General features: G+C 40.4%; 1 protein-coding gene across 1 annotated transcript; it reads left to right on the plus strand.

The window, feature by feature from the left end:
* The first annotated feature begins 6,628 nt into the window (after positions 1 to 6,628).
* Positions 6,629 to 12,819, plus strand: LOC116411041 (vomeronasal type-2 receptor 26-like). The gene is made up of 4 exons (XM_031902814.1): positions 6,629 to 6,635; positions 10,337 to 10,425; positions 10,889 to 11,012; positions 11,927 to 12,819. Exons 1-4 carry the CDS (start codon positions 6,629 to 6,631, stop codon positions 12,817 to 12,819), a joined length of 1,113 nt encoding a protein of 370 aa, XP_031758674.1.
* Positions 12,820 to 13,561: the final 742 nt, after the last annotated feature.

A 13,561-nucleotide genomic window follows, 5' to 3' on the forward strand; every position in this document is an offset into this window, starting at 1 on the left:
TTTAAAGTTTTATATTGGGCAATATTGGTATTTAATAATTATGTAAATTCAATTATTAATTCAATTAACTATTATGAGAAATAATCATTATGAAATGTATTTGAGGTCGGTCACTTGGTATTTACCCTTTAAGTTTGGTCATTATAATGAATACTGGACGTAATTGGATGCAATGTGTGTTTTATATGTTTAATATGATTTATGCTGGGTGCAGGGTTAGTTTGAAGGGCCCTGGGGAATGTATATAAGTTTTTACTTATTACGTGCCCATTATAGGGTTTGTTTGCAGCCCTGTATACTGTTTAAATTATAGGTGGAGGGTTTATAAAGGAAGTGGCATGAGTATGCCACACCTCCTCTGATGAAGCACCCAATGATGTGAAAAGCGTTAAAAAGAGGGCGGAGTTAGGTACCATGAGGAGCTGGGAGTCACCTGTTTGTCGTTTGGTATATAGTATGTTTGTAAAAAAAACAAATTCTGACATGTTTTATTGTAAATTGAGCCAATAAATGGTTGTTTGTTTTACTGATCAACTTGTTGATTAATTATCTATATATTCAGTGGGATATAACTTTAGATTCTCTTCCTCAATCTAAAAATCATTTTGCTGAATAATTACAGATCTTTTGTAATTAATATTTTATTGAGAGAGAAAGGAATTTAGGGGGGGTACAGAAAGGAAAAAGCAGGGAAACGGGTTGACAGTTTAGGCTACCTGCTGGTAGAACACCATTTTGTAAGGCGCTGTGCCGGCGGGGTGCATTCTCTTACCTTAGCTCGCGCCGGGCAGGAGACGCTCTCCTGTAATGGGCGGCACTTCTGGGTTCGCGCAGACCGCAGGAGACGTCGCGGTGTAACTGCCCATGCGCGCTGACGCTGTGACATGCGCAGTTGCGCGCATTGAAGCTTTAGGCGCCATCTTGGTGTAGGTTTTATTTACTTCCGTTCCCTTACTGTTTTGGCACCAAAATCTGCCTATTTAAACCCCTTCTGGTTGTACCGGTCCCTGCTCATGCCTGTTTTGATTGATTATTCTGGTTTTTGACTTTGGCCTGTTTCCTGACCACGTTCATCGCTGCCCGACTCGACCTCTTGCCTGTTTCCTGACGTTGTACCCGCCTGATCCTTGTCTGTACCTCGATTCGGTTATCTGTTCCCTGAAGTTTGTAGGGCCCCAGATAGGACCGCAGCAGAAAGTTCCGGGGCCCCAAAAGGGCATCGGTGAAGACCGGGAGTCAGATGTTCTCCAGCATCATCATCCATTGGCTCCCTCCTAACTAGTACGTTACACATTTGAGGCATTGATATCAACATGGTTGACAAGATATGCTTTCTATGTTTAAGTACATTATCCAAGTTAGAGATAATGGTTTTAGTATTGGGGTGTGGAGAGGGGAAAGGAGAAGAGAGGGAGGGAGTGGGGTTGGTTGAGAGAAGCATGAAAATCTGGAAGGCTTAATTGGGGGAGAAGGGGGAAAAGTAACAATAACTCAGCCTTGTTAGTTTCAAGGGTATATGTTAGTCGGTGAAAGTGGAACTTGGCTCAGCTGTATCGATTTCAAGGAAATAGTTCTACACATTGCTGGACATCTAGTCGGCGAGGCCCCTGAACACCCAAACAGACCAGATCTTTTGGAAATTAGCGGATTTGTTTTGTAGAAATGCTATTTTGTCCTCAAATCGTCTATTGCTGTTTACTCTGGCTATAATTTTGGATATAGTGGGAGGATCTATAGATTTCCATTTAGCTGCGGGGTGGCTGTAAATACGTGATTGACTAAGATCTGGGAATATTTAGAGAGCTCAGGAAAAGGCCTCCCCAACAGATAGGTAAGTGGGTCTTTCAGTAAGACCTGGGTGGTCAGGGTGGTTAGTAAGTCCACTACGTTGTCCCAAAGAGTCTGTATCTTGGAGCAGGTCCAGAAAATGTGGTATAGGGAGCCCTCATCTTCACAGAGTCTTCAACAAGTGTTGGGTTGGTCTGGGAATAAAGCATGTAATCTGTCCGGGGTATAGTACCAAAGCATGAGTACTTTGTAGATACTCTCTTTTTGCATGTGACCATTTTCCTGGAATTGGCCCAGATTGCATCCCAATCTTCTATGGTTGGTTGAGTTGGTAATAATTACAGATCTTAAGGAGACCAGAACAAAAACCCTTTACGTTCCACTCCAGAACCTGTTAAAAGGTGACTAAGTAGTGTTTAAGTGCTTCAGTACTTCATTCATTTTATATGAATCACTATTTCAAGTTCATGTTTGAAATCTTCACCCTTTTGAGTCCAGAGTTCTCTCCCACCAACCCTCAGACCAACCCTTATCCACTTCTTCTTCCTACTTCCTTTCTCAAACCCTGTGAGGAGTCTTTCCTCCAGCCCTAAATGGGAGCAGCTCAATGATGACTGTGCCAGACAGTAACGGGCAGCCATCTTGGAGAAGGCAAATTCATTCCAACAGGTAAAACATAGGTTATATCCCTACATAAGGCACCAGTTTCCCCGGCAATCATTTGACCCTGGCTACAGAAATCCCAACATTATGGATTTATATTATTATTATTGATATAGGGTGATCTCTGAGAAGAACACAACATTAAAGCTGTGGCCTCACAGGACAAGGGATGACCCGCCATGACACCATCAACCTGACTTATGCATTTTTTAGATCACATTCTTCTGTAATTTTTGTAAAACATGACAAAATATTGTGATTGCAATTTTGTTCGCTCAGTTATAAGCTAATGGGGCCCTTTTAGTTCCAGCTCCATAAATGGAAAGAGGAGAGACATTCTAAGTAAAGGTCCATAAATCCCAAGGCTGCTGCTGTATTGGGAAGAGCAGGACACCGGCTATTATGGCTGATTTAGGAAACTCTATAACTGTGCTGCTAAAATAAGTCAGTGGCTGCAGCTGCTCATAGATTGCAGTTCAGGGAAGATATATAACTAAGGGAACATTGCTAGGGATATAGACTCTGGCTGCTCTGTTACTGGCACAAGGATGTCTCCTCTCTGCCCCCATCAGCTCAGGAACCTGCATCATCTCTTTGCTCTGTTCCGTGGATCAATAGAGGTTCTGTTTCCTGCCAGACTCAAGGTTCTGCTACTGGTTCTGATGTTCCAGGTACTCCCTTCTGCAGCTGAAATGCCCAGTCCCAGCTCTGGGTGCCGGCTGAGCAGTAACATCAGGATGAACTACTTTAGTGACGGGGACTTGATCATTGGGGGAATTCTGCAGATAAATGATCTGTTCCTTCATTTTCATTGGGGAACACTGTGCACACTGTAAGGGCAAGTTAGGTTTTTTCTCTTTGTTTATAGGATATATAACACTATATTGAATACAAAGTGCACCTTGGCATAGGAATGATCTCTTTTAGAAGATCACAGTATTTGGAGGACAAATATGATTAATGTAAAGTAAGTTTATCCTGTAGAAATGAATCAAATGTAGAAACTCTCGTGGGTCACCCCCTAAAGCTGCCACCTTAGGCACAGGCTCTGAGATGTCTATATGGTAAACACGACCCTGAGGGTTAGACAAGAGCTGTTTGTGTGTAAAGGGGCATAACAATACACTAATTGCTACAGAAATTAGTATCGTCAACAAAAATAGAAATAGTACTGTCTATGCCAACCCCCATGTCATTAATAAACAAGTTAAACAGCAAAGGCCCAAGGACTGACCCCTGCGGTACCCCCTAACAACACTGTCCAATTAGAAACTGTTCCATTTCTCCCCACTCTGTGTACTCTATCCTTCAGCCAGTTCTCTATCCAGGTACAGATATTATGTTCCAGGACAATATTTCTAAATTTTATCATTAACTTTCTGTGCAGTACTGTATGAAATGCTTTCACAAAGTTCAAGTAGATCCCATCCACTGCCATCCCAGAGTCAAGGTTCCTGCTCACCTTCTCATAAAAAGCAATTTAATAGCTCTGCTTATTTTTTTCTCATATATAACATTTTATTGTGTTTTTTTGCACAAATAAAAGTGCTTTCTCCTCTGCTGAAGGTTTGAAGCACTGAACTATTTGAACATTGGCTGAACCTGGGAAGGAGATGGTTGCACAATACACACATTGCAATTACTCATAGTACCTGTTTAAAGAACAGAAGTCCCATTTGGTGTGAGTTCATTCAAGATCATTCAATGCCAGTGCACCTTAAATACACTTTGTAAAGAAACAGGATTTCTATTTACTTTATATTTTGGGGGGTTATAAAATGAGAGGCAGAGAGCATCTTTATGATTAACCTCATTAATAAAATCTAATAATTAAACTTGTCTCCCTACATAACAGAATCTCATTCAGACACTATCGCCACCTACTGGTTCTCATCTATACGATTGGGGAGATCAATAAGGATCCGGAGATCCTGCCTAATGTGACTTTGGGCTATCAGATCTATGACTCCTGTGGCTTGGGAATAATATCTTTTGCAAGTGCTTTTGGCATCCTGTCTGGAACAGAACAACCAATCCCAAATTACAGCTGCTGGAATAACAGGAAGGTTGTGGGGTTCATAGGAGACTTGTCTTCTGTTTCTTCTCTCTCCATCGCGTGGCTCGCAGGGATCTACAGGTACCCTCAGGTATTTGTGGGGAAATGACAGATTCCATAGGCTGTAGCGCCTAGCCATTTGCTTGGCTGCAAAACCTGCTAGGTACAGTTGGTACAAACATAGTTACATAGTTACGTTGAGTTGAATGAAGACCATCCAGTTCAATCCTTCCAAGTGAACCCCAGCTCCCACACAATGGCCCATTTATTAAATCACAGTCAATCTGTTGCAATAGAAAATTTGTCCTAATACTGCCTCTTCTCGATTTATGAATAAGGCACTAGTAAATCAATCTGGGACCACTGGTGAGGAATATCAGATTCCTTCTACTGCCAATCAGAGCTGTTAATTTTGATAATTGCAAACTGATTAGTGCTTATTTCACAACCCATGGAAGAACAGGGAAAGTCAGAAGAGAATAATGATAGACCTTCCAGTTCATGGACATAAGAGGCTCTGGGATTCAACTCAACTTCATTCAACTCCCTCAGAGTCAAAGTAATATGTAGAAATCAACACATGTATGGCTTGGCCAAAAGCACTTTGCAGTTCACTTTGCTCCATCTGTACAGACTTGGAGAAAAGAAATTTAGCATCCAAAGTTGCCCCCATTCACTGCTCAGGTAGAACAAATACCTACAAAGTCTTCTTTCTCTTGTGGTCAAGCGTCATTTTTCAGACATTACAATAATTGGCCAGCTTAAATCCTGTCTATTTTTGAGGTACACAATGAATAATGAAGTTCACTGTCAATCAAAAAATGGGGTTTCTTCTGCAGATCAAGGTTTCTAGTGCATTCTTATGCTTTTTTCGATGAAAACATTTAGGAGCTGAAAGCCACTAGATCAATTTTAAACTAATAGGCATATCAGGATTTTGGAATGGAGAACGTTCACTCTACTTTAGAATTTTTTGAAGAGTTCCAAAGAATTATTGAATGGCTTTAACATTAGTTAAATAGCACAGTCTATGGCTGTGGTTCCCAAATCCAGAGGCTTCTTTAGAGGGCCTGGAGCTCTGGCTGAGGTGACCAGTTAAAGTGAGATTCTCTGCCCTAACAGTTACAAAGATTCCGGTGCCAAAAGTGAAAATGTCACAAACAAATGAGTGCCCATCTATTGCCTTCACCATCCACTGATTAATAATTATTAGTTTATGTAGCATGTAGCTAATTAGCTGCTTCTTATTTTTATTTTGCTGACTTTTTTTTTCTTGTATCTACAGATCAGTTACGGCTCTGCTGATCCCATATTTAATAACAGACTAGAGTTTCCATCTTTCTACCGAATGATCCCCAATGAGTTATCTGAAATTGATGCTATAATGAACCTGATTGGGCATTTTGGCTGGAAATGGGTTGGGCTTGTTGTATCGGACGATGACATTGGGCACAGGGCAAGGGAAAGGCTACAAAATCAAATGAACAAAGATGGCGGCTGCTTGGCCTTCCTCATTAGACTTAAAAATTGGTCAGATGTAAATATGTCACAAGTAAATATTACAGATATAAATAGGTCTATAGCGCAGACAATCTACAAGACCACAGCCAATGTGATCATTCTTTTTATCAGTTCACAGTATATTGAAAGTTTTAATCGTTTGTTTGCCCTTAATAAAATGCCAAAGAAAATATGGATTGTGTCAACATCTTTCTCCCGTGTAATCGAGCTGCGATGTTCACAAATACTAGTAACTTTCAATGGCACTTTGGCACTTTCCTTCCAACAAGGGGAGATTCCCGGTTTTAAGCAGTTTTTCTATTCCTTAAATCCATATAAGTATCGAGATGATACTTTGTTCTCAAAGATCTGGGAAATTATATTTAGTTGCAGCTTTTCAGACTTGGCCCCAGGGAAAACAACTAAGATCTCTCTTCCAAAATGTACCGGGAATGAAACATTTAATGATACAGTTCTGGAATCCTACGGAACATTTAATTACAGAATAGCTTATGGGGTTTACACTGCAGTTTACACAATGGCTCACACTCTCCATGAACTGTACGGCACAATGACACGTTCCCCTAAATCAGCAGAGAGCCTACACATGTACTTTAAGCAATGGCAGGTACGTTCCTTTGTACAGTAATTATACATTAATACCTTTAGTCTTGGTCATTGTACGTATTTTTCTAAACAGACTAGCATTACACTTGTAAACTAGAAAGTTTCACTAATTGACCACTAAGACCTATAAGGGTCACTTGTATCAAGGTGTAATATAATATATAATAATATAATATTTTTGAATGATTAAGGTAGAATTTTAGGTGTTAAGTGCTGAAGGTCCTCTGATGCCAAGCCAAAGTACGGTTCAGAGCACACAGGAATTCAAGCACCTGTTACCTATTCGCCCTGCTGCTATGGAGCAGTTTGTAACTAAGATTCTACCAGGGACATTCAAAAAATACAAGGAGGAAAAGGCTAGGCCTATTATTAGAGATGTTTTGGGGTCCTGATCCTGATAGGTACTGGGATCAATTATAGGTATAAGACTTGATAGGAATGACAGACGATTGAGTAGGACAAGATGGTGCCAGAAATACTTTATATCAGTGCTGAACTTGTGGTCTTTCAGTGGTCTTTCAACTTGTTCTTTAATTTTTTCATCATTTATCCAACATACCTGTAATATCTAAGCCACATATTTCCTTCAGACCACTGGGGATAATTATATGTAAATATATTACTGTACTCAAGTGTCTACCCTTTGTAGGCAGGAAAAGTCTCTACTTGTCCATTCGTAGCCCAGAGTGAATGACAATTTAGTTTTCAACCCAAACTAAAGGCAAAGGTGTTAACCCTTTCCCTGCCAACAACGTAGCTCCTACGTGCTGGCATAAAAAGTCATTAAGCGCCCAGCACTTAGGAGCTACGTCTTGCGCTTGTTCTCTGCACTCTCTGCTTAATCTGAGCGTAGAGAAAGAGCTCAAGATAAAGAACCCCCTAGAGAACGAGCACAAGCTCATTCAGAAGACATGGCATATGCACTATTTTTATTTGGGTGCCCCTGTATGCCATATAGTTTGGTAAATCTATGCATATAGGGCATCAAACTGTTCAGTAGACCCCTGACATTCATATTTAGAATGTTTTATGTTGATACTTTACAAAATGTGGGGGTACATAATGAGATAAAATGCAAGCTTTGTGACAATTTTCAGAAATGTCATAAAAACAGTTATGTTTAGCATAGCTTTGTAGTTTAGTAGTTTGCAGTAGAAAGATGTATTTACCCATTTTTGTTTTGTCAGAATGTGTACTTTTAGAAAATGTATGGTTTTCTAGGGTCTTCATACTGTTAGGGGATCTTATGTCACATAATACACATACCGGGTGCAAAAACTGCACGAGCCGGAGCGTCACATGTGAAAATTCATATGCACTATTTTTATTTGGGTGCCCCTGTACCCCACATAGTTTGGTATATCTATGCATATTGGGCATCAAACTGTTCAGTAGACCTCTGGTGTTCCTATTTGGGGTGATTTGCCTTTGTATGCAAGAAATTGTGTCAGATAAATATGGAAAATTGCAACATGTCGTAGAAACCACTAACTTTAGGAAAGCTTTGTTGATTAGTACTTTGGTGTAGAAAGGACTCTTTACCCATGCTGGATTTTTCCAAAAATAAATGGTTTCCAGGGGTCACCCTACATTTCTGCAGCTTCTATCCCACATAAAACTGCCATGTGTTTATGAATTAGGTAAAGGTAAGCCATGAAATTAGTGTGCACAAGGTATATTTTGGGGACTCTAAGTGCCATCTGCTTTGATAAACCTATGTACAGTGGGCATCAAACTGTTCAGTAGCCCCCTGGGGTTCATATTTAGGGTGTTTTATATAGCTACCTAATAACCTGTAGAAAATAAGATGCTGCATATTGGAAGTTTGAGGTGATTTTTAGAAATGTCATAAAAATCAGCAAACTTAGGAATCCTTTGTGGCTTGGTACTTTGGAGTAGAAAGAGACGGGTACCCATTATAGATTCGGGGGAATGTGTACTTTTCAAAAATATGACTTTCTGGGGTGAGCGTACTTTTTTGTAGCTTTATCCAATATATAATGATGTAAATGTGTTGATTTTGCAGAAGCTGAAATGATAGATCTTATGGGGGTACGTTAACATTGGGGCCCCTACATGCCACATACTTAGCTAAACCTATACATATTGGGCATCAAAGTGTTAAGTGGACCCCTGGCGTTCATATTTAGGGTGTTTTATTTGGTTACTTTATGAGCTGTAGAAGATAAGATACTATAGACTGGAAGCTTTGAAGTGATTTTTTAAAAAAATCACAAATTTTGATAGAAACCAATAAATTTAGGAAAGCATTGCAACTTGGTAGTTTGGAGCAGGCAGACAGTTGTGCCTATTCTGTATTCCCCAGAATCTGTTCTTTCTTAAAATGTATAATTTTCTGGGATAAACCTTCATTTAGTGGAATATTTGACCTTGAAATCTAAAGTCTGCAGCTTTCTGGAGCAGTGCTTTGGGAATTTGGTAGGGTACTGCCGGGAGTTTTTGACCTATACAAGTGAGAAATCCCCATAAAACTATATATATTTGGTATTGGCACGTTCAGGAGACTTGGGACTTTCCAAATCAGTTGTATTTTCATGCATAAAATAATTTTTGTTTCTGGTGTATGTGTTTATATTATGGAAAATATTATTTTTCTTTTTCACTTTTTAGACATTTAGAAGCCCATATCTTGTTACAGAATTGGAATAACACAAAAATTCTACCATATTTTGAAATCTTAGGTTGTCCTGAAAAAAATGATATATTGTTTTTCTGGGTAAACTAAAAGTCCCCCCCCCCCCCCCCCCCAAAGTGAAACAGTGCAAAATGTTCAAAAACTGTCTGGCAGTAGAAGTTCCGCTTTGACTAAACGGCTGGCAGTGAAAGGGTTAAAGGGCAGTTGCGTGATTCTTTCAAGGGAATAAGTAAACATGGCAACCTGTATAGGAATAATATAATATTTTTTAAAGAAATGGCATATGTTTTTTTTATATATTTTAAGCTAAATGCATTGATGCGGCATGTGGCATTCAGAACGTCTTCTGGGGACCAGATATACTTTAGAGACAATGGAGACCCACCAGCCAATTATGATATTCTGAAATGGTACTTCTTTGGAGAAGGAAATATACAGAGCATAAAGGTTGGAAGCTTTGACACATCCAGATCTGATGGGGATCAATTATTTATCAATAACAGCGCCAATCTCTGGGGCCCTTACTTTTCAGAGGTAACATCACAGATAAAGTCTGGTTCCTTTGTGTTTTGAGTTCATGGGATCCAACATGGGATCAGGAACCCTTTTTTTTATTTGGTGCCAAACCATAGCTGATACGGTTTGGCAACAAATTCAAAACAAAAGATTGCCAAGGCCACAATACCCAAATATAGGTCTTACTCTGTGAGTTTCTGGTTGCACCTAAATTGCTTGAACTTTTGGTTCCCCATGTATGAGGCTAACCCATTGCATTCAGGAATGTTCTTGGCTGCAATCACACACATGTTGTTAGCTCTGTGACCAATGGCATCCTCAGCCAGAGCCTCCATAGAGCAGGGTTGTTTTAAGGTACCAGCAGGCCCAGAGCAAAGGTCTCAGCCGTCAGCCCCCTGCAACCATCCCAATAAATTTGTGATAGTACTACCCTTAAACAGGTGGTCCAAGTACACCAACTTGGACCTGGAATAAACCATAATAGGAAAGCAAAATTCAATAAAGAACCTAAAAATGTTTTTGTGTTGTAGGGCTCTTCCAGTGCAATAAGTATTTCAGAGGGATGCTTCAGTTAAAAGTTATAGCAGATGACATGTCTGATGGTTGGCCATCTGCCTTGGTGGGCCATGGGCAAAAGCCCATTTTACCCATTTATATATACAGCCTAATCCCTGTCAGGAGTGCCCACCACTGCTGCTGTCTTCTCCAGCACAGAATCCAAATTGGTGTCACCCATGGCCACCATGTGACCGTGAAAGCACTGCATCCCATGTGGTGGCCGAGGGCACTGCCATTTTGGATACTGTGAGAAGACAGGAATGCCAGTGGACGATCCTGACAGGGGGCCCCTTCTGGTCTGTGCTGGCCAACCTGGAAAGTATTTCTGGATTACTATTTGATCATTTGAAGCTGAACTGATCATTCTCTCAACCTCTCTTACCTTATTATTTTCTGAAACCAAGCCAATATGGATTCTCCATATTGGCTGCACCTATACTGCTCACTTCCAGCACAATATTGAGTATTTATTTTCTCACATGTATTTTATATGATATAAATCATGTCTCTATTCTACCCCACAGTTTGCCCATTCTCGCTGTAGCGAGCCCTGTAAGCCTGGATTCAGGAAAGCTAAATTAAAAGGGCAACCAAGTTGCTGTTATACTTGTGTACTGTGTGCCGATGGGGAAATGTCTAACATAACAGGTACGTCTCATACTAATGGCAATGTGGGTCATCGTCAGATACCTCGGACAAAGAACTTCAATGCCACTCCAGTTGTTAAAAGATTAATAGTAAGGCTGCAGCACCCCCTTAGTCACTTAGGATTCCTTCTTTTCCTGTAACTCACTCGGCCCTCTCTTGACTTCGGCTCTTGACTACTGAGCATGCTCAGTTCTTCTCAGCTCAGGTTACCAAACACACCCTCTAGTCTAGCAGACAATCAGGATATGGCACTGCTGGTTTCCATAGAAACTCTGCTCTAGCTGTGCACTCTGCTAGATAAACTTTTTTCTCCTAGCCTCCTCTCCTGAGATCAGTTTAGCAATTGCAGAACCCAATCCAAGCAGGACTTTTTTTTAATCTGCCTGTGTATGCCTGCATTCTTCATTGCATGAACTTTACAGTGCATATGACCTATAAAGGCTACAATTTGAGGAGGTAACACAATATCAGAAGGATAAATGGCACAATTTTTATTGTCTTGGACCTGTGCTCTTCATAGTTATATAGTTATATCTGTTTCATTATTTAACTTAAATATATCCATGGCCACTTGTTTCCCAGGATGTCAGTCTTAGTAATGAAATAACTCAATCACTGTTAATAACATTTCCCAGTTATTCATGAGTGTAACACTGGGGAGAGAAACCTTAATGTATTTGGTTCCTGAGTTACACTTGACCTTGTAGAGCAAAGGATTGGCTGTTGGGACAGTTGACCCGCCCTTGTTCTTCTGCTGCACAATGGAGAGTGAGATGTAAGGATGGATGAGAAAATAATTTCTATGTGGAACAAGATTCCTGTATTTCAGCTTTTTCTTTAGTTTAATAAGTTGGGCAACTGAGTTGTACCCCAGAATCTAACATCTTATTTTCCTTTTTTCAATGTTATTACAGATGCCCAGAGTTGTACAAAATGCTCTAAATATGAAAGGTCAAACAGGGGCAGAACCAGCTGCATCCCGAGGGATATAAATTACCTTTCCTATGATGACCATTTGGGTTCTACTTTATCCTCCATCTCTGTAACATTCTCCATCTCTTGTGCTGTAATCCTGGGAATCTTTATAAAGTACCGCGAGACTCCTATAGTGAGAGCCAACAACCGATATCTCAGCTGTCTCCTCCTCATCTCTCTCATGTTGTGTTTCCTCTGCACTTTATTATTCATTGGGCGCCCAACTCAGATATGTTGTCTCCTCCGACAAGTAACATTTGGGATTGTATTTACTATTTCTGTTTCTTCTGTGTTGGCTAAAACTCTCACAGTTATTATTGCCTTCAATGCCACAAAGCCTGGGAGCAAGCTGAAGAAGTATGTAGGAACCCAACTGGCCATCATATTAGTCATTGTATGTTCTTCAGGTGAGATTATTATCTCCATTGTATGGTTGGTCTCCAATCCCCCATTTCCAGAGGCTGATACTCTCTCTGACCCAGACTATATTATTCTCCTGTGCAATGAAGGGTCAGGCTTTTTCTTCTTCTGTATAATTGGATATATAGGAACGTTGGCCCTACTAAGTTTCATTGCTGCATTTCTAGCCAAGGATTTCCCTGACCGATTTAATGAGGCTAAAAACATCACTTTCAGTATGTTGGGGTTCTGTAGTGTGTGGGGGGCATTTGTCCCTGCATACCTGAGCAGTAAGGGCAGTAGAATGGTGGCAGTTGAGATATTTGCCATCTTATCCTCCAGTGCTGGGTTATTGGGCTGTATATTCATTCCCAAGTGCTATATTATATTTCTAAGGCCTGAACTGAACACAAAAGCCAACAGAATTATTTAGGGCTGGGAATTACTGAGAATCCTGGGGGGAATAAAAAGCAAAATGTCTACAAATTGGACAATATTTCTTTATATTGTATTCTGTACTCTGGTTTCCTGATTTCTTCCACTTTCAGAGGTTTCTGTGACACTTGGTATTGGGCATAGGAAATCCTTCCTGGAACCTGTTGTATGTGGGCAGCTGTGATGCAGTCATTCTTGTATAATATGGGTTCTCCTGCTTATCAGTAGTGATGAGCGAATCTGTCCCATTTCGCTTCGCTGAATCGCCGCGATTTTTTTAGTTTTGATGCCCATTTTGTTCAACAATCCGCCACTGGCGAAACGCTGAAATTCACCGCAAATCCATGCCTTCTGAATAATTTTGCCCATCACTACTTATCAGTGGCAATAAATCTGGCACAGACTCTAAAACTAACGTTTTTCTATCTTTCTCATTGTTGGGAATAAATCAAACAAAAACAGAACCTAAAAAAGTAAATGTTTTCTGCTCCAGAAAGGGCAAAGGGAGCACTAAGGGCAGGGCCCACCCAAGAAATAATCCTGATACCCAGACAAGCCAGTCCCACACTGGGGCCAGCCTGAAGGAGCTAAAATTTGCTTTTCTAAGATTCAGGGTTTTGTTGCCCCCGTGTAAATTTGTTTCCTGCACCAAACATCAAATGAAATAACATTATGGTCACTATTACCCAGGGGTTCAACCACTTGCACATTTGCTATACGTTCTGGGCCATTAGAGATCA

Source organism: Xenopus tropicalis, chromosome 5 (assembly GCF_000004195.4).
Source record: "Xenopus tropicalis strain Nigerian chromosome 5, UCB_Xtro_10.0, whole genome shotgun sequence".
NCBI classification, from domain to species: Eukaryota; Metazoa; Chordata; class Amphibia; order Anura; family Pipidae; genus Xenopus; species Xenopus tropicalis.

What these genes read in the sequence shown, in the direction of transcription:
- LOC116411041 (XM_031902814.1), top strand. An exon ending in ATGGTTGGCCATCTGCCTTG is followed by an intron (nt 10,426 to 10,888) that starts GTGGGCCATGGG and finishes TCTACCCCACAG; the next exon opens with TTTGCCCATTCTCGCTGTAG. An exon ending in GGAAATGTCTAACATAACAG is followed by an intron (nt 11,013 to 11,926) that starts GTACGTCTCATA and finishes ATGTTATTACAG; the next exon opens with ATGCCCAGAGTTGTACAAAA.